The 21,611-nt window shown below is 42.7% G+C and overlaps 1 protein-coding gene across 2 annotated transcripts in view; it reads right to left on the bottom strand.

The window, feature by feature from the left end:
* Positions 1–21,611, bottom strand: part of LIN54 (lin-54 DREAM MuvB core complex component) — a 549,733-nt gene that overhangs the window by 338,353 nt on the left and 189,769 nt on the right. For both annotated transcript variants that reach the window (XM_053703370.1, XM_053703369.1), the window contains one exon: positions 20,366–20,573. In XM_053703370.1, the coding sequence (XP_053559345.1) occupies positions 20,366–20,573 (208 nt within the window). The remainder of the gene's footprint in view (positions 1–20,365; positions 20,574–21,611) is intronic.

Here is a 21,611-nt window from a genome sequence, read left to right on the forward strand (position 1 = left end):
AGGTACGATAATCTCCTGGTTAATGTTTTTGTTAGAAACAACTTTTGGAAGAAAACCAGGTTTAGTACGTAAAACCACCTTATCTGCATGGAACACCAGATAAGGAGGAGAACACTGCAGAGCAGATAATTCTGAAACTCTTCTAGCAGAAGAAATTGCAACTAAAAACAAAACTTTCCAAGATAATAACTTAATATCAACGGAATGTAAGGGTTCAAACGGAACCCCCTGAAGAACTGAAAGAACTAAATTGAGACTCCAAGGAGGAGTCAAAGGTTTGTAAACAGGCTTGATTCTAACCAGAGCCTGAACAAAGGCTTGAACATCTGGCACAGCTGCCAGTTTTTTGTGAAGTAACACCGACAAGGCAGAAATCTGTCCCTTCAGGGAACTTGCCGATAAACCTTTTTCCAATCCTTCTTGAAGGAAGGATAGAATCCTAGGAATCTTAACCTTGTCCCAAGGGAATCCTTTAGATTCACACCAACAGATATATTTTTTCCAAATTTTGTGGTAAATCTTTCTAGTTACAGGCTTTCTGGCCTGAACAAGAGTATCGATAACAGAATCTGAGAAACCTCGCTTCGATAAAATCAAGCGTTCAATCTCCAAGCAGTCAGCTGGAGTGAAACCAGATTCGGATGTTCGAACGGACCCTGAACAAGAAGGTCTCGTCTCAAAGGTAGCTTCCAAGGTGGAGCCGATGACATATTCACCAGATCTGCATACCAAGTCCTGCGTGGCCACGCAGGAGCTATCAAGATCACCGACGCCCTCTCCTGATTGATCCTGGCTACCAGCCTGGGGATGAGAGGAAACGGCGGGAACACATAAGCTAGTTTGAAGGTCCAAGGTGCTACTAGTGCATCCACTAGAGCCGCCTTGGGATCCCTGGATCTGGACCCGTAGCAAGGAACTTTGAAGTTCTGACGAGAGGCCATCAGATCCATGTCTGGAATGCCCCAAAGTTGCGTGACTTGGGCAAAGATTTCCGGATGGAGTTCCCACTCCCCCGGATGCAATGTCTGACGACTCAGAAAATCCGCTTCCCAATTTTCCACTCCCGGGATGTGGATAGCAGACAGGTGGCAGGAGTGAGACTCCGCCCATAGAATAATCTTGGTCACTTCTTCCATCGCTAGGGAACTCCTTGTTCCCCCCTGATGGTTGATGTACGCAACAGTCGTCATGTTGTCTGATTGAAACCGTATGAACTTGGTCCTCGCTAGCTGAGGCCAAGCCTTGAGAGCATTGAATATCGCTCTCAGTTCCAGAATATTTATCGGTAGAAGAGATTCTTCCCGAGACCAAAGACCCTGAGCTTTCAGGGATCCCCAGACCGCGCCCCAGCCCATCAGACTGGCGTCGGTCGTGACAATGACCCACTCTGGTCTGTGGAATGTCATCCCTCGTGACAGGTTGTCCAGGGACAGCCACCAACGGAGTGAGTCTCTGGTCCTCTGATTTACTTGTATCTTTGGAGACAAGTCTGTATAGTCCCCATTCCACTGACTGAGCATGCACAGTTGTAATGGTCTTAGATGAATGCGCGCAAAAGGAACTATGTCCATTGCCGCTACCATCAACCCGATCACTTCCATGCACTGAGCTACGGAAGGAAGAGGAACGGAATGAAGTATTCGACAAGAGTCCAGAAGCTTTGTCTTTCTGGCCTCTGTTAGAAAAATCCTCATTTCTGAGGAGTCTATAATTGTTCCCAAGAAGGGAACCCTTGTTGACGGGGATAGAGAACTCTTTTCCACGTTCACTTTCCAGCCGTGCGATCTGAGAAAGGCCAGGACGATGTCCGTGTGAGCCTTTGCTCGAGGGAGGGACGACGCTTGAATCAGAATGTCGTCCAGGTAAGGTACTACTGCAATGCCCCTTGGTCTTAGCACAGCTAGAAGGGACCCTAGTACCTTTGTGAAAATCCTTGGAGCAGTGGCTAATCCGAAAGGAAGCGCCACGAACTGGTAATGTTTGTCCAGGAATGTAAACCTTAGGAACCGATGATGTTCCTTGTGGATAGGAATATGTAGATACGCATCCTTTAAATCCACCGTGGTCATGAATTGACCTTCCTGGATGGAAGGAAGGATAGTTCGAATGGTTTCCATCTTGAAAGATGGGACCTTGAGAAATTTGTTTAAGATCTTGAGATCTAGGATTGGTCTGAATGTTCCCTCTTTTTTGGGAACTATGAACAGATTGGAGTAGAACCCCATCCCTTGTTCTCTCAATGGAACAGGATGAATCACTCCCATTTTTAACAGGTCTTCTACACAATGTAAGAACGCCTGTCTTTTTATGTGGTCTGAAGACAACTGAGACCTGTGGAACCTTCCCCTTGGGGGAAGTCCCTTGAATTCCAGAAGATAACCCTGGGAGACTATTTCTAGCGCCCAAGGATCCAGAACATCTCTTGCCCAAGCCTGAGCGAAGAGAGAGAGTCTGCCCCCCACCAGATCCGGTCCCGGATCGGGGGCCGATATTTCATGCTGTCTTGGTAGCAGTGGCAGGTTTCTTTGCCTGCTTTCCCTTGTTCCAGCCTTGCATTGGTCTCCAAGCTGGCTTGGCCTGAGAAGTATTACCCTCTTGCTTAGAGGACGTAGCACCTTGGGCTGGTCCGTTTTTACGAAAGGGACGAAAATTAGGTCTATTTTTTGCCTTGAAAGGCCGATCCTGAGGAAGGGCATGACCCTTACCCCCAGTGATATCAGAGATAATCTCTTTCAAGTCAGGACCAAACAGCGTTTTCCCCTTGAAAGGAATGTTTAGTAGCTTGTTCTTGGAAGACGCATCAGCCGACCAAGATTTCAACCAAAGCGCTCTGCGCGCCACAATAGCAAACCCAGAATTCTTAGCCGCTAACTTAGCCAATTGCAAAGAGGCGTCTAGAGTGAAAGAATTAGCCAATTTGAGAGCATTGACTCTGTCCATAATCTCCTCATAAGGAGGAGAGTCACTATCGAGCACCTTAATCAGTTCATCAAACCAGAAATATGCGGCTGTAGTGACAGGGACAATGCATGAAATGGGTTGTAGAAGGTAACCCTGCTGAACAAACATCTTTTTAAGCAAACCTTCTAATTTTTTATCCATAGGATCTTTGAAAGCACAACTATCCTCTATGGGAATAGTGGTGCGTTTGTTTAAAGTAGAAACCGCTCCCTCGACCTTGGGGACTGACTGCCATAAGTCCTTTCTGGGGTCGACCATAGGAAACAATTTTTTAAATATGGGGGGAGGGACGAAAGGAATACCGGGCCTTTCCCATTCTTTATTAACAATGTCCGCCACCCGCTTGGGTATAGGAAAAGCTTCTGGGAGCCCCGGCACCTCTAGGAACTTGTCCATTTTACATAGTTTCTCTGGGATGACCAAATTTTCACAATCATCCAGAGTGGATAATACCTCCTTAAGCAAAATGCGGAGATGTTCCAATTTAAATTTAAAAGTAATCACATCAGATTCAGCCTGCTGAGAAATGTTCCCTAAATCAGTAATTTCTCCCTCAGACAAAACCTCCCTGGCTCCCTCAGATTGGGTTAGGGGCCCTTCAGAGATATTAATATCAGCGTCGTCATGCTCTTCAGTAACTAAAACAGAGCATCCACGCTTACGCTGACAAGGGTTCATTTTGGCTAAAATGTTTTTGACAGAATTATCCATTACAGCCGTTAATTGTTGCATAGTAAGGAGTATTGGCTCGCTAGATGTACTAGGGGCCTCCTGAGTGGGCAAGACTCGTGTAGACGAAGGAGGGAATGATGCAGTACCATGCTTACTCCCCTCACTTGAGGAATCATCTTGGGCATCATTGTCATTATCACATAAATCACATTTATTTAAATGAATAGGAATTCTGGCTTCCCCACATTCAGAACACAGTCTATCTGGTAGTTCAGACATGTTAAACAGGCATAAACTTGATAAGAAAGTACAAAAAACTTTTGAAATAAAACCGTTACTGTCACTTTAAATTTTAAACTGAACACACTTTATTACTGCAATTGCGAAAAAACATGAAGGAATTGTTCAAAATTCACCAAACTTTCACCACAGTGTCTTAAAGCCTTGAAAATATTGCACACCAATTTTGGAAGCTTTAACCCTTAAAATAACGGAACCGGAGCCGTTTTAAGCTTTAACCCCTTTACAGTCCCTGGTATCTGCTTTGCTGAGACCCAACCAAACCCAAGGGGAATACGATACCAAATGATGCCTTCAGAAGTCTTTTATAAGTATCAGAGCTCCTCTCACATGCGACTGCATGCCATGCCTCTCAAAAACAAGTGCGCAACACCGGCGCGAAAATGAGACTCTGCCTATGCTTTGGGAAAGCCCCTAAAGAATAAGGTGTCTAAAACAGTGCCTGCCGATATTATTATATCAAAATACCCAGAATAAATGATTCCTCAAGGCTAAATAAGTGTTAATATCAATCGATTTAGCCCAAAAAATGTCTACAGTCTAAATAAGCCCTTGTGAAGCCCTTATTTACAATCGTAATAAACATGGCTTACCGGATCCCATAGGGAAAATGACAGCTTCCAGCATTACATCGTCTTGTTAGAATGTGTCATACCTCAAGCAGCAAAGGACTGCAAACTGTTCCCCCAACTGAAGTTAATGCTCTCAACAGTCCTGTGTGGAACAGCCATGGATTTTAGTTACGGTTGCTAAAATCATTTTCCTCATACAAACAGAATTCTTCATCTCTTTTCTGTTTCTGAGTAAATAGTACGTACCAGCACTATTTGAAAATAACAAACTCTTGATTGAATAATGAAAAACTACAGTTAAACACTAAAAAACTCTAAGCCATCTCCGTGGAGATGTTGCCTGTACAACGGCAAAGAGAATGACTGGGGTAGGCGGAGCCTAGGAGGGATCATGTGACCAGCTTTGCTGGGCTCTTTGCCATTTCCTGTTGGGGAAGAGAATATCCCACAAGTAAGGATGACGCCGTGGACCGGACACACCTATGTTGGAGAAACAAAACTTTCCAAGATAATAACTTAATATCAACGGAATGTAAGGGTTCAAACGGAACCCCCTGAAGAACTGAAAGAACTAAGTTGAGACTCCAAGGAGGAATCAAAGGTTTGTAAACAGGCTTGATTCTAACCAGAGCCTGAACAAAGGCTTGAACATCTGGCACAGCTGCCAGCTCTTTGTGAAGTAACACAGACAAGGCAGAAATCTGTCCCTTCAAGGAACTTGCAGATAATCCTTTCTCCAATCCTTCTTGAAGAAAGGATAGAATCCTAGGAATCTTTACCTTGTCCCAAGCCAAGGGAATCCTTTAGATTCACACCAACAGATATATTTTTTCCATATTTTGTGGAAAATTTTTCTAGTTACAGGCTTTCTGGCCTGAACAAGAGTATCAATAACAGAATCTGAGAACCCTCGCTTTGATAAGATCAAGCGTTCAATCTCCAAGCAGTCAGCTGGAGTAGGACCAGATTCGGATGTTCGAACGGACCTTGAACAAGAAGGTCTCGTCTCAAAGGTAGCTTCCATGGTGGAGCCGATGACATATTCACCAGATCTGCCTACCAAGTCCTGCGTGGTTACGCAGGAGCTATCAAGATCACCTACGCCCTCTCCTGATTGATCCTGGCTACCAGCCTGGGGATGAGAGGAAACGGCGGGAATACATAAGCTAGGTTGAAGGTCCAAGGTGCTACTAGTGCATCTACTAGAGTCGCCTTGGGATCCCTGGATCTGGACCCGTAGCAAGGAACCTTGAAGTTCTGACGAGAGGCCATCAGATCCATGTCTGGAATGCCCCACAGTTGAGTGATTTGGGCAAAGATTTCCGGATGGAGTTCCCACACCCCCGGATGCAATGTCTGACGAATCAGAAAATCCGCTTCCCAAGTTTCCACTCCTGGGATGTGGATTGCAGACAGGTGGCAGGAGCGAGTCTCCGCCCATTGAATGATTTTGGTCACTTCTTCCATCGCCAGGGAACTCCTTGTTCCCCCCTGATGGTTGATGTACGCAACAGTCGTCATGTTGTCTGATTGAAACCGTAAGAACTTGGCCCTCGCTAGCTGAGGCCAAGCCTTGAGAGCATTGAATATCGCTCTCAGTTCCAGAATATTTAATCGGTAGAAGAGATTCTTCCCGAGACCAAAGACCCTGAGCTTTCAGGGATCCCCAGACCGCGCCCCAGCCCATCAGACTGGCGTCGGTCGTGACAATGACCCACTCTGGTCTGCGGGAGGTCACCCCTTGCGACAGGTTGTCCAGGGACAGCCACCAACGGAGTGAGTCTCAGGTCCTCTGATTTACTTGTATCTTCGGAGACAAGTCTGTATAGTCCCCATTCCACTGACTGAGCATACACAATTGAAATGGTCTTAGATGAATGCGCGCAAAAGGAACTATGTCCATTGCCGCTACCATCAAACCTATCACTTCCATGCACTGCGCTATGGAAGGAAGAGGAACGGAAGGAAGTATCCGACAAGAGTTTAGAAGTTTTGTTTTTCTGGTCTCTGTCAGAAAAATCCTCATTTCTAAGGAGTCTATTATTGTTCCCAAGAAGGGAACTCTTGTCGACGGAGATAGAGAACTCTTTTCCACGTTCACTTACCATCCGTGAGATCCGAGAAAGGCCAGGACTATGTCCGTGTGAGCCTTTGCTTGAGGAAGGGACGACGCTTGAATCAGAATGTCGTCCAAGTAAGGTACTACAGCAATGCCCCTTGGTCTTAGCACCGCCAGAAGGGACCCTAGTACCTTTGTGAAAATCCTTGGAACAGTGGCTAATCCGAAAGGAAGCGCCACGAACTGGTAATGCTTGTCCAGGAATGCGAACCTTAGGAACCGATGATGTTCCTTGTGGACAGGAATATGTAGATACGCATCCTTTAAATCCACCGTGGTCAAGAATTGACCTTCCTGGATGGAAGGATTGTTCGAATGGTTTCCATTTTGGACGATGGAACCTTGAGAAACTTGTTTAGGATCTTGAGATCTAAGATTGGTCTGAACGTTCCCTCTTTTTTGGGAACTACGAACAGATTGGAGTAGAACCCCATCCCTCGTTCTTTTAATGGAACAGGATGAATCACTTCCAGAAGATAACCTTGGAAGACTATTTCTAGCGCCCAAGGATCCAGAACATCTCTTGCCCAAGCCTGAGTGAAGAGAGAGAGTCTGCCCCCCACCAAATCCGGTCCCGGATCGGGGGCCCGCATCTCATGCTGTCTTGGGAGCAGTGGCAGGTTTCTTGGCCTGCTTTCCTTTGTTCCAGCCTTGCCTTGGTCTCCAGGCTGGATTGGCTTGAGAAGTATTACCCTCCTGCTTAGAGGACGTAGCACTTGGGGCTGGTCCGTTTCTGCGAAAGGGACGAAAATTAGGTTTATTTTTGGCCTTGAAAGACCTATTCTGAGGAAGGGCGTGGCCCTTGCCCCCAGTGATATCAGAGATAAACTCTTTCAAGTCAGGGCCAAACAGTGTTTTCCCCTTGAAAGGAATGTCAAACAATTTGTTCTTGGAAGACGCATCCGCTGACCAAGATTTTAACCAAAGCGCTCTGCGCGCCACAATAGCAAACCCAGAATTTTTCGCCGCTAACCTAGCCAATTGCAAGGTGGCGTCTAGGGTGAAAGAATTAGCCAATTTAAGAGCACGAATTCTGTCCATAATCTCCTCATAAGAAGAAGAATTACTAATAATCGCCTTTTCTAGCTCATCGCACCAGAAACACGCGGCTGTAGTGACAGGGACAATGCATGCAATTGGTTGTAGAAGGTAACCTTGCTGAACAAACATCTTTTTTAGCAAACCTTCTAATTTTTTATCCATAGGATCTTGGAAAGCACAACTATCTTCTATGGGTATAGTGGTGCGCTTGTTTAGAGTAGAAACCGCCCCCTCGACCTTGGGGACTGTCTGCCATAAGTCCTTTCTGGGGTCGACTATAGGAAACAATTTTTTAAATATGGGGGGAGGTACGAAAGGTACACCGGGCCTGTCCCATTCTTTATTAACAATGTACGCCACCCGCTTGAGTATAGGAAAAGCTTCGGGGGGCCCCGGGGCCTCTAGGAACTTGTCCATTTTACATAGTGTTTCTGGAATGACCAGATAATCACAATCATCCAAATTGGATAACACCTCCTTAAGCAGAGCGCGGAGATGTTCCAACTTAAATTTAAAAGTAATCACATCAGGTTCAGCTTGTTGAGAAATTTTTCCTGAATCTGAAATTTCTCCCTCAGACTGGTGTAGGGGCCCTTCAGAAACAATATCATCAGCGTCCTCATGCTCTTCAGTATTTTCTAAAACAGAGCAGTCGCGCTTTCGCTGATAAGTGGGCATATTGGCTAAAATGTTTTGATAGAATTATCCATTACAGCCGTTAATTGTTGCATAGTAAGGAGTATTGGCGCGCTAGATGTACTAGGGGCCTCCTGTATGGGCAAAACTGGTGTAGACGAAGGAGGGGATGATGCAGTACCATGCTTACTCCCCTCACTTGAGGAATCATCTTGGGCATCATTTTTACTAAATTTTTTATGACATAAATCACATCTATTTAAATGAGAAGGAACCTTGGCTTCCCCACAGTCAGAACACAATCTATCTGGTAGTTCAGACATGTTAAACAGGCATAAACTTGATAACAAAGCACAAAAAACGTTTTAAAATAAAACCGTTACTGTCACTTTAAATTTTAAACTGAACACACTTTATTACTGCAATTGCGAAAAAGTATGAAGGAATTGTTCAAAATTCACCAAAATTTCACCACAGTGTCTTAAAGCCTTAAAAGTATTGCACACCAAATTTGGAAGCTTTAACCCTTAAAATAACGGAACCGGAGCCGTTTTTATATTTAACCCCTTTACAGTCCCTGGAATCTGCTTTGCTGAGACCCAACCAAGCCCAAAGGGGAATACGATACCAAATAATGCCTTCAGAAAGACTTTTCTATGTATCAGAGCTCCACACACATGCAGCTGCATGTCATGCTGTTCTCAAAAACAAGTGCGCCATACCGGCGCGAAAATGAGGCTCTGACTATGATTAGGGAAAGCCCCAATAGAATAAAGTGTCTAAAACAGTGCCTGCCGATATTATTTTACAAAAAATACCCAGATTAAATGATTCCTCAAGGCTAAATATGTGTAAATATGATCGATTTAGCCCAGAAAATGTCTACAGTCTTAATAAGCCCTTGTGAAGCCCTTATTTACTGTGTGAATAAAAATGGCTTACCGGATCCCATAGGGAAAATGACAGCTTCCAGCATTACATCGTCTTGTTAGAATGTGTCATACCTCAAGCAGCAAAAGACTGCTCACTGTTCCCCCAACTGAAGTTAATTCCTCTCAACAGTCCTGTGTGGAACAGCCATGGATTTTAGTAACGGTTGCTAAAATCATTTTCCTCATACAAACAGAAATCTTCATCTCTTTTCTGTTTCAGAGTAAATAGTACATACCAGCACTATTTTAAAATAACAAACTCTTGATTGAATAATAAAAACTACAGTTAAACACTAAAAAACTCTAAGCCATCTCCGTGGAGATGTTGCCTGTACAACGGCAAAGAGAATGACTGGGGTAGGCGGAGCCTAGGAGGGATCATGTGACCAGCTTTGCTGGGCTCTTTGCCATTTCCTGTTGGGGAAGAGAATATCCCACAAGTAAGGATGACGCCGTGGACCGGACACACCTATGTTGGAGAAAAGGAAATATACTGAAACCTGAATCATGGCAAATATAAGTACAATACATATATTTAGAACTTTATATAAAGTGCCAAACCATAGCTGAGAGTGTCTTAAGTAAATGAAACATACTTACCAAAAGACACCCATCCACATATAGCAGATAGCCAAACCAGTACTGAAATGGTTATCAGTAGAGGTAATGGAATATGAGAGTATATCGTCGATCTGAAAAAGGAGGTAGGAGATGAATCTCTACGACCGATAACAGAGAACCTATGAAATAGATCCCCGTTAGGAAGACCATTGCATTCAATAGGTGATACTACCTTCACATCCCTCTGACATTCACTGTACTCTGAGAGGAATCGGGCTTCAAAAAAGCTGAGAAGCGCATATCAAAGTAGAAATCTTAGCACAAACTTACTTCACCACCTCCATAGGAGGCAAAGTTTGTAAAACTGAATTGTGGGTGTGGTGAGGGGTGCATGCAGGTTTGGGAAACTTTGCCCCTGGTGGTAGGATTGTATATACCATATGTCACTAGCTCATGGACTCTTGCCAATTACATGAAAGAAACATAATTTATGTAAGAACTTACCTGATAAATTAATTTCTTTCATATTGGCAAGAGTCCATGAGGCCCACACCTTTTTTATGGTGGTTATGATTTTTTTGTATAAAGCACAATTATTTCCAAATTCCTTTGTTGATGCTTTTTACTCCTTTCTTTATCACCTGGGAAACTTTCCCCATCCTGGTAGGATTGTATATCCCATACGTCACTAGCTCATGGACTCCTGCCAATATGAAAGAAATTAAATTTATCAGGTAAGGTCTTACATAAATTATGTTTTTTTCACTTAAAGGGACAGTCTACAATAGAATTTGTATTGTTTTAAAAGATAGATAATCTCTTTATTACCCATTCACCAGTTTTGCATAACCAACACAGTTATATTAATATACTTTTTACCTCTGTGATTACCTTGTATCTAAGCCTCTTCTGACAGTCCCCTGATCACATGACAGACTATTTAAAATCTATTGAGTTGCATTTAATACTGTGTTGTGCTAACTCTTAAATATCTTCCCGGGCGTGAACACATTGTTATCTATATGGCCCACATGAACTATGAGTCTCCTTTTGTGAAAAGCAAAATACAATAGCATGCCGATTACGAGGCTGTCAATAGAGCCTTTGAAACAGGCAGAAAGTTAGAGGTTTAAATGTTATAAAGTATATTAATCTAACAATGTTGGTTGTGCAAAACTGGGGAATGGGTAGTAAAGGCATTATCTATCTTTTAAAACAATAAAAAAAAATTGTAGACTGGCCCTTTAAATCCACAACAATATTTAAAAAAAATCAAACTGAGAATGCCGCCTTAAGAACCTTTCTACCAAACGCCTAGATTATGAGTTTTGCGTTGCGGCTTTTAACGCTTAAAAAATGGCTGATGTGAACAGTGAATAGGATTTCAGAAGCTCTCATCCTATTGGCTATTTTGAACAGCCAATAGGAATGCAAGGGACACCATTTTGAAACGGCTACCTTGCATTGTAGTTTATTGTAGGCTAGGGGGTGTTTTTTAATGGTCAGAAAAAAACTTCCTCTGGGAGGCCTTATTCTGAATCTTATTTGATATCCCTGAGAAACTATATTCAGAATCCAGGGAGATCTGGAACAGACTGAAACCAAGCCCACTGAAAGAGGCTTAATCTTCCCCCTACAAGAACCTCTGGATTAGGGGCCACACCTTCATGCAGTTTTGGTAGTAGGGATAGATTTCTAAACCTGCTTTGACTTGTTCCAGATAGCACTAGGTCTTCAGACTGAACCAGAGGAACCTTGCTTTTAAGCAGAGGAATCAACCTTTTGTTCCTTACTCTAATGAAAGGAATAAAAACTATTAGAAAATGTACATTTCCCTCAAGACTTCCTGGAAGAAAAGCCACTTTGTCTACAGTAACAGAAGATATTATAGAATCTAAATCAGGACCAAATAATTTCTTTCCCTGAAAGGAAAGATAATCTGGATTTTGACACCATATCAGCAGACCAGGATATAAAAACCATACATCCCTCTTGTCAAGGTCTGCCAAATACATGATACTCTTCATTATATCAAATACAGCACGACTGTCCACAAATAAAAGAACTGGCACTCTTGAGTAAATCCAAAATATTTGCACTAGCAGAGTCATCAGAATACTGCTGGGAAAGACTAGACAATTAGTAAGAAGAAGCAGCAGTTACACCAGCAATAGAAATAGTTGGCCTGAGAAAAGAGTCTTCATGTAAAAAGGCTTTTCTATAAAAAACTAACTCTCTCTAAAGGATCTTTAAAATAAGTACTGTCTTCCAAAGGAATAGTAGTACGTTTAGCCAGAGTGGAAATGGCCCCATCAACCTTGGAAACAGTTTCCCACAAAGTAATGTTAGCAGCAGGTAAAGGATATAACTTTTTAAACTTTGCAGAAGGGTAAATGAATTACCTGGCTTAGACCATTCCCTAGAAATCATGTCAGAGACCGCATATGGAAGAGGGAAAACCTCAGGGAGAATAACAATAGTCTTAAAAACTATATTTAGACTATTAAAAGGCTTATTAGAAACTTAAGTATCTTTACCCCTAAAGTAATTAAGGCCTCCTTCAAAAGAGAACGAATATGTTCAACTTTAAACAAAAAAGGAAATATCAGGTACAACATCAGATGAAGATTCCCATCGCCAGAGGAAACTTCACCATCTGAAGACCTAACACTATCCCAGGATTCAGGGCCCATAGAACTTGTAGAACTGCAACCTTGATAACATTTTTTCACAGAAGGTGAAACTATGTCAGTATGTTCCTGTAATGAACAAACAGAAGGTGCGTTAATACTCAAAGAAACATTATAAGGTTGGTCTGATTGCATTAACAATTTAAAACATGTACAAGGCACTTCCGCTTTTTACAATAAGCACTAATAATGCTAGAAAGTTGTTCAGAGGACTCAGTTTCGTGGGTAGATTTAGGAACATCAGATTACTCCACTATAGCATATGGTAAAGCTATGCAATAAACACTATAACCCCTTTAAAAAAGCTTGAGTAGCTCTTTAAATAAACTCACAGGTACAATGAGCCGAACTGCAAAACAAAGCAGGAGACATCAACATAACATCTGAAGAGCAGATAACACTCATCAAAAAGAAATAACGTGTGCTGAAAAAAAACCAGCTAAAAGGAATTTTATTGCCCCAAAACCCAACGTGCATAGCCGAGGACCAACGTGCACTAACCCGATGTGTCAAAGCCAGCTTCCGCACAAAAAAAACATAATTTATGCTTACCTGATAAATTTATTTCTCTTGTAGTGTGTTCAGTCCACGGGTCATCCATTACTTATGGGATATATTCTCCTTCCCAACAGGAAGTTGCAAGAGGATCACCCAAGCAGAGCTGCTATATAGCTCTTCCTCACATGTCATATCCAGTCATTCGACCGAAACAAGACGAGAAAGGAGAAACTATAAGGTGCAGTGGTGACTGGAGTTATAATTTTAAAATTTAGAACCTGCCTGAAAAAGACAGGGCAGGCCGTGGACTGAACACACTACAAGAGAAATAAATTTATCAGGTAAGCATAAATTATGTTTTCTCTTGTTAAGTGTGTTCAGTCCACGGGTCATCCATTACTTATGGGATACCAATACCAAAGCTAAGTACACGGATGATGGGAGGGACAAGGCAGGAACATTAAACAGAAGGAACCACTGCCTGTAGAACCTTTCTCCCAAAACCAGCCTCCGAAGAAGCGAAAGTGTCAAATTTGTAAAATTTGGAAAAAGTATGAAGTGAAGACCAAGTTGCAGCCTTGCAAATCTGTTCAACAGAGGCCTCATTCTTAAAGTGAATGTAAATTTTGATGCTAAAGTGCCCGGTTTTTAAAACTTTGATTAAAAACAGGGGCACTTTAATTAATCAATATTTTCATTTCACTCCTGTTGTGAAAATAAACTTACTTTTTAATCTTCACAGCAGCTCCAGCTTCCTCCACCTGTTTCAAAGCCTCTTCCTGGGTCTAAAATGAGGTATCTGGCTTCCTCCAATCACAGCAGTGAATCAGACACTGAATCCCCCGGGGGGGGAAGCTGTGATTGGAGGATGACCTATCAATCATTTCTGACATCAGAAATGGCTTGTGAGACCGGAGGAAGCAGCAGCTGCTGTGAAGTTTAAAAGGTAAGTTTTTTGTCACAACAGGAGTGAAATGTAAATTTTGATGAATTAAAGTGCCCCTGTTTTTAATCAAAGTTTTAAAAACCGGGCACTTAAACATCAAAATTTACATTCACTTTAAAGGCCCAGGTGGAAGCCACAGCTCTGGTGGAATGAGCTGTAATTCTTTCAGGAGGCTGCTGTCCAGCAGTCTCATAGGCTAAACGTATTATGCTACGAAGCCAAAAAGAGAGAGAGGTAGCCGAAGCCTTTTGACCTCTCCTCTGTCCAGAGTAAACGACAAACAGAGAAGAAGTTTGTCTAAAATCTTTAGTTGCCTGTAAGTAGAACTTCAGAGCACGGACCACGTCTAGATTATACAAAAGACGTTCCTTCTTTGAAGAAGGATTAGGACATAATGATGGAACAACAATCTCTTGATTGATATTCCTGTTAGAAACAACCTTAGGTAAAAACCCAGGTTTAGTACGCAGAACTACCTTGTCTGAATGAAAGATCAGATAAGGAGAATCACAATGTAAGGCAGATAACTCAGAGACTCTTCGAGCCGAGGAAATAGCCATCAAAAACAAAACTTTCCAAGATAAAAGCTTAATATCAATGGAATGAAGGGGTTCAAACGGAACACCCTGAAGAACTTTAAGAACCAAGTTTAAGCTCCACGGAGGAGCAACAGCTTTAAACACAGGCTTAATTCTAGCCAAAGCCTGACAAAAGGCCTGGACGTCTGGATGCTCTGCCAGACGTTTGTGTAAAAGAATAGACAGAGCTGAAATCTGTCCCTTTAGCGAACTAGCGGATAAACCCTTTTCTAAACCCTCTTGTAGAAAAGCTAATATCCTAGGAATCCTAACCTTACTCCATGAGTAACTCTTGGATTCGCACCAATATACATATTTACGCCATATCTTATGGTAAATTTTTCTTGTCACAGGTTTCCGAGCCTGTATTAATGTATCAATAACCGAATCCGAAAACCCACGCTTTGATAGAATCAAGCGTTCAATTTCCAGGCAGTCAGCCTCAGAGAAATTAGGTTTGGATGGTTGAAAGGACCCTGAATTAGAAGGTCCTGCCTCAGAGGAAGAGACCATAGTGGACAGGACCACATGTCCACTAGGTCTGCATACCAGGTCCTGCGTGGCCACGCAGGCGCTATCAGAATTACCGATGCCCTCTCCTGTTTGATCCTGGCAATCAGCCGAGGTAGCAACGGAAAAGGTGGAAACACATAAGCTATGTTGAAAACCCAAGGGGCTGCTAATGCATCTACCAGCACCGCTCCCGGGTCCCTGGACCTGGATCCGTAACAAGGAAGCTTCGCGTTCTGGCGAGATGCCATGAGATCCAGATCCGGTTTGCCCCAACGACGAATCAGTTGAGCAAATACCTCCGGGTGAAGTTCCCACTCTCCCGGATGAAAAGTCTGGCGACTTAGGAAATCCGCCTCCCAGTTCTCTACGCCTGGGATGTGAATCGCTGACAGGTGGCAAGAGTGAGACTCTGCCCAGCGAATTATCTTCGAGACTTCCGACATCGCTAGGGAACTCCTGGTTCCCCCTTGATGATTGATGTAAGCCACAGTCGTGATATTGTCCCACTGAAATCTCATGAACCTCAGCTTCGCTGAGGCCAAGCTAGAAGAGCATTGAATATTGCTCTTAATTCTAGAATGTTTATTGGGAGGAGTTTCTCCTCCTGAGTCCACGATCCCTGAGCCTTCAGGGAATTCCAGACTGCTCCCCAGCCTAGAAGGCTGGCATCCGTTGTTACAATCGTCCAATCTGGCCTGCGAAAGGTCATTCCTTTGGACAGATGAACCGGTGACAACCACCAGAGAAGCGAATCTCTGGTCTCCTGGTCCAGATTTAGCAAAGGGGACAGATCTGAGTAATCCCCGTTCCATTGACTGAGCATGCATAGTTGCAGCGGTCTGAGATGCAGGCGCGCAAATGGCACTATGTCCATTGCCGCGACCATTAAGCCGATTACCTCCATGCACTGAGCTACTGATGGGCTTGGAACAGAATGAAGGACACGGCAAGCATTGAGAATCTTTGATAACCTGGACTCCGTCAGGTAAATCTTCATCTCTACAGAATCTATAAGAGTCCCTAGAATAGGAACCCTTGTGAGTGGTAACAGAGAACTCTTTTCCACGTTCACTTTCCACCCATGCGACCTCAGAAATGCTAGAACTATCTCTGTATGAGACTTTGCATTCTGAAAACTTGACGCTTGTATCAGAATGTCGTCTAGGTACGGAGCCACCGCTATGCCTCGTGGTCTTAGCACCGCCAGAAGTGAGCCCAGAACCTTCGTAAAAATTCTCGGGGCCGTGGCTAACCCGAAGGGAAGAGCCACAAACTGGTAATGCCTGTCTAGAAAGGCAAACCTCAGGTACCGATAATGATCTTTGTGAATCGGTATGTGAAGGTAAGCATCCTTTAAGTCCACCGTGGTCATATATTGACCCTCTTGGATCATGGGTAGGATGGTTCGAATGGTTTCCATCTTGAACGATGGTACCCTTAGGAATTTGTTTAAGATCTTTAAGTCCAAGATTGGTCTGAAGGTTCCCTCTTTTTTGGGAACCACAAATAGATTTGAGTAAAATCCTTGTCCCTGTTCCGATCGCGGAACTGAGTGGATCACCCCCATGATTAAGAGGTCTGTAGAAATGCCTCTCTCTTTACTAGGTTTGTCGATAACCTCGAAAAATGGAACCTCCCTTGTGGAGGAGAGGTTTTGAAATCCAGAAGGTATCCCTGAGATATAATCTTTAACGTCCAGGGATCCTGCACATCTCTTGCCCAAGTCTGGGCAAAGAGAGAAAGTCTGCCCCCCACTAAATCCGTCTCTGGGTAGGGGGCCCTGACTTCATGCTGTCTTAGGGGCGGGAGTAGGCTTTCTGGCCTGCTTGCCCTTGTTCCATGACTGGTTGCCTTTCCAACCTTGTCTGTAACGAGCAGTAGTTCCTTCCTGTTTTGGAGCGGAGGAAGTCGATGCTGCTCCTGCCTTGAAGTTACGAAAGGCACGAAAATTAGACTGTTTGGCCTTCGGTTTGGCCCTGTCCTGAGGAAGGGCGTGGCCCTTACCTCCCGTAATGTCAGCAATAATTTCCTTCAAGCCGGGCCCGAATAAGGTCTGCCCTTTGAAAGGAATGTTAAGTAGTTTAGACTTGGAAGTTACATCCGCTGACCAGGATTTAAGCCAGAGCGCTCTGCGCGCCTGTATGGCGAATCCGGAATTTTTAGCCTTAAGTTTGGTTAGATGTACTACGGCATCTGAAACAAACGCATTAGCTTGCTTAAGGGTTCTAACTTTGCTCAAGGCCTCATCCAACGGCTCTGTGCGAATCGCCTCTTCCAGAGACTCAAACCAGAATGCCGCTGCAGCCGTGACAGGCGCAATGCATGCAAGAGGCTGCAATATAAAACCCTGTTGAACAAACATTTTCTTAAGATAACCCTCTAATTTTTTTATCCATTGGATCTGAGAAAGCACAGCTATCCTCCACCGGGATAGTGGTACGCTTGGCTAACGTAGAAACTGCTCCCTCCACCTTAGGGACCGTCTGCCATAAGTCTCGTGTGGTGGCGTCTATAGGGAACATTTTTCTAAATATCGGGGGAGGGGAAAAAGGCACACCGGGTCTATCCCACTCCTTACTTATAATTTCTGTAAGTCTTTTTGGTATAGGAAAAACGTCAGTACACACCGGTACCGCATAGTATCTATCCAACCTACACAATTTCTCTGGAATTGCCACCGTGTCGCAATCATTCAGAGCCGCTAATACCTCCCCTAGTAACACGCGGAGGTTCTCAAGCTTAAATTTAAAATTTGAAATTTCTGAATCCGGTCTCCCCGGATCAGAACCGTCACCGACAGAATGAAGCTCACCGTCCTCATGTTCTGCAAATTGTGACGCAGTATCAGACATGGCTCTCGTGTCATCAGCGCGCTCTGTCCTTAACCCAGAGCTATCGCGTTTGCCCCTTAATTCAGGCATATTATATAATACTTCTTTCATAACATTAGCCATATCATGTAAAGTGATTTGTAAGGGCCTAGAAGTACTAGGTGTCTCAATCCTACGCATCTCCCGAGCGGGAGACGCAGGTACTGACACGTGAGGAGAGTTAGGCGGCATAACTTCCCCCTCGTTGTCTGGTGATAGCTTCTTTATCGGTACAGATTGACTTTTATTCAAAGCAATATCAATACAATTGGTACACATCGTTCTATTGGGCTCCACATTGGCTTTTGAACATGATGAACAAACAGTTTACTCTGAATCAGACATGTTTAAACAGACTTAGCAATGAAAATAACAAGCTTGGAAATCACTTTCAATAAGTTTACAAGCAATATAAAAAGACGCTGCAGCGCTTCAAAAATACAGATATAATTAAACAATTCTTAACAAGAAGTGTATTATTAGCAGAGGATTGCACCCATTAGCAAAAGGATGATTAACCCCTCAATACCCAAAACGGATAAAACAGATATCAATTAAGATTTAACGCTTTTAATCACAGTCAGCACACTGTCACAGATCTGCTGTGACTGATTACCTCCCTCACAAATGAAATTTGCAGACCCCTGAGCTCTCTAGAGACGTCCTGGATCAAGGAGGAAGAAGCAGAAAGACTGTGCAATAATTTTAACTGCGCAACAAGGCGCTAAAACAAGGGCCCTCCCACTCCAATTACAACAGTGGGAGCCCTGTTATAACGGTTTCCATGCAGAAAAATATGTTAGCCATGTGGAAAAAAATCATGCCCAAAGCGATTTATCACCAAAGTACCTCACAAACATGAATAACATGCCAGTAAACGTTTTATTAACAAAACAACATTTTTCAATGTCATGCAAAGCTATCACTAAGCCTGCTACCAGTCGCTACCACTGCAGAGAAGGCTTAAGTATTATTTCAGTGTTAACAGTATTTTCTCAGTCAAATTCTAGACCCTAGAATATAACTCAACTGCGCATACATTTATCAGCCTGATACCAGTTGCTACTACTGCATTTAAGGCTGTACTTACATCATACGGTAACAGCAGTATTTTCTTAGTCAATTCCATTCCCAGAAAATAAAGTACTGCACATACCTCATTTGCGGAGGACCCCGCATGCTATTCCCAGTTTCTGAAGTTACCCCACTCCTCAGAATGTCGAGAACAGCCAGTGGATCTTAGTTACGCCTGCTAAGATCATAGAAAAAAAACGCAGGCAGTTTCTTCTTCCAAATACTGCCTGAGATAGAAAAACAGCACACTCCGGTGCCATTTAAAATAACAAACTTTTGATTGAAGAATAGTTAAGTAAAAACTCCAACTCCTCCCGTGACCTCCTTCTTTGTTGAGGGTTGCAAGAGAATGACTGGATATGACATGTGAGGGGAGGAGCTATATAGCAGCTCTGCTTGGGTGATCCTCTTGCAACTTCCTGTTGGGAAGGAGAATATATCCCATAAGTAATGGATGACCCGTGGACTGAACACACTTAACAAGAGAAAAAAATATAGAAGACTTCAGGGACAACAAGTATTAATCCAAAATGCGCAACCGCAAAACATGCAAGCCTAAAGCCAGACAAGCAAAATTCAAACTATGCACGCCAAAAAAGTTGACACACGCTTAACAGTAAGGGAAAAGTATAAAGGATTCTGTCCAAGGGCCATACATATAAGCAAATATATATACAAATTTAAAATATGCCCATAACATAACTATAGAGTGTCTAAAATGTATAACAAATTATACTTACCACTCGTCTGCCAGCAAATAAGCAGCAGACAGCCAAACCAGTACTGAAACATATCAGCAGAGGTTTAAGGAATAGGAGTATAATGTAGATCCATAAAGGGAGGCAAAAGACAAGTCCCTGCAACCAATTAAGGAAGGTTTATGAAAAATTTCCCATGAGGTGAAAAAAGAATCATGAACCATACCCTATATACATCCCTCTTATAAGCACTATACTTTGAGGGTTAACGTGCATCAAAATAGACTGAAAACCCCTCTTTAAGAAAAATCAAATGCACATCTTCATTCTTCAACCACCTCCAGCAGAGGCAAAGTATGTGACAGAGACATGTGTTAAGTGGGAGGGGTTTTATAGGGCTCTTGGGGTTTGGGAATCTTTGCCGCCTTCTAGTGGTAGAGAAGAGTAATTCCCAGGAGTAATGGATCGTGGACTCTCACCACCTGTATGAAATAAATAAGTTTGAACATTGTATTATTACAATAGGATTTCCCATTAATAAATAAATATATTTATGGATAAATTTGCTAGCATACTGCTTGACAGGCTTTAGATTTCCCTTGAAAGTTAACATTGGGAAATAAAACTAGAAAAATGCCTACAAAACAGTTAAGTTAATGAGCCAATGTAGTGGCAGGACATGGTAATAACCCAGTGCAGCACACCTTGATGGAGGGCTTGTGTGCTAGTGCTCTGGCTGGAAAGATTCGAGCTGCTGCCTGTGGAAGCTGTGACAAGCCGGACATAGTGAAACTTGCTCCCAGGCACCTGGATCTGTTGAATGTTTGGGGCAGCTGAGAGGGGAATTATGGTTTTGAACTGAGGAGTGTTCACACCACCAACAGCAATACTCTGGACAGTTTGTTTCCCACCCTGCAAATTAAAAAAAAAAGTAATATTATTAATGGGACAGTCTAGGCCAAAATAAACTTTCATGATTCAGATAGAGCATGTAATTTTAAACAATTTTCCAATTTACTTTTATCACCAATTTTGCTTTGTTCTCTTGGTATTCTTAGTTGAAAGCTTAACCTAGGGAGTTTCATATGCTAATTTCTAAGACCTTGAAGCCCACCTCTTTCAGATTGCATTTTAACAGTTTTTCACCACCAGAGGGTGTTAGTTCACATATTTCATATAGATAACACTGTGCTCGTGCACGTGAAGTAATCTGGGAGCAGGCACTGATTGGATAGACTGCAAGTCTGTTAAAAGAATTGAAAAAAGGGGCAGTTTGCAGAGGCTTAGATACAAGATAATCACAGAGTTTAAAAGTATATTATTATAAATGTGTTAGTTATGCAAAACTGGGAAATGGGTAATAAAGGGATTATCTATCTTTTAAAACAATAAAAATTCTGGTGTAGACTGTCCCTTTAAGCAAGACAAATAGTAGCTCTTACTGGAGCATACCTGAGAAGTTCTATGCATTCTCAACAAGGTCTAAGAGCAAACAATATTGTTATATATTATCTTCTTATACATGTTACTTATAACTACCACTTAGAATGTCCAGAATATATCAAACTACTCACTAACATTATGTAGTGGATTAAAAGGACAGTCAACACCAAAATTGTTATTGATTAAAAAGATAGATAATGCCTTTTCTACCCATTCCCCAGCTTTGCACAATCAACATTGTTATATCAAACTTTATAACATTTAAACTTCTAAATTTCTGCCTGTTTCTAAGCCACTACAGACAGCCTCTTATCATATGCTTTTTTAATTAGCTTTTCACAACAGAATACTGCTAGTTCATGTAGGCCAAACAGATAACATTGGGCTCACGCTCGTGGAGCTATTTATGAGTAATTGGCTAAACTTCAAGTCAATAGATAATAAATAAAAAGTCATGTGATCAGGGTACTGTCAAAAGGGGCTTAGATACAAGGTAATCACAGAGGT

The sequence above is a fragment of the Bombina bombina genome, chromosome 2, assembly GCF_027579735.1.
Source record: "Bombina bombina isolate aBomBom1 chromosome 2, aBomBom1.pri, whole genome shotgun sequence".
NCBI lineage: Eukaryota > Metazoa > Chordata > Amphibia > Anura > Bombinatoridae > Bombina > Bombina bombina.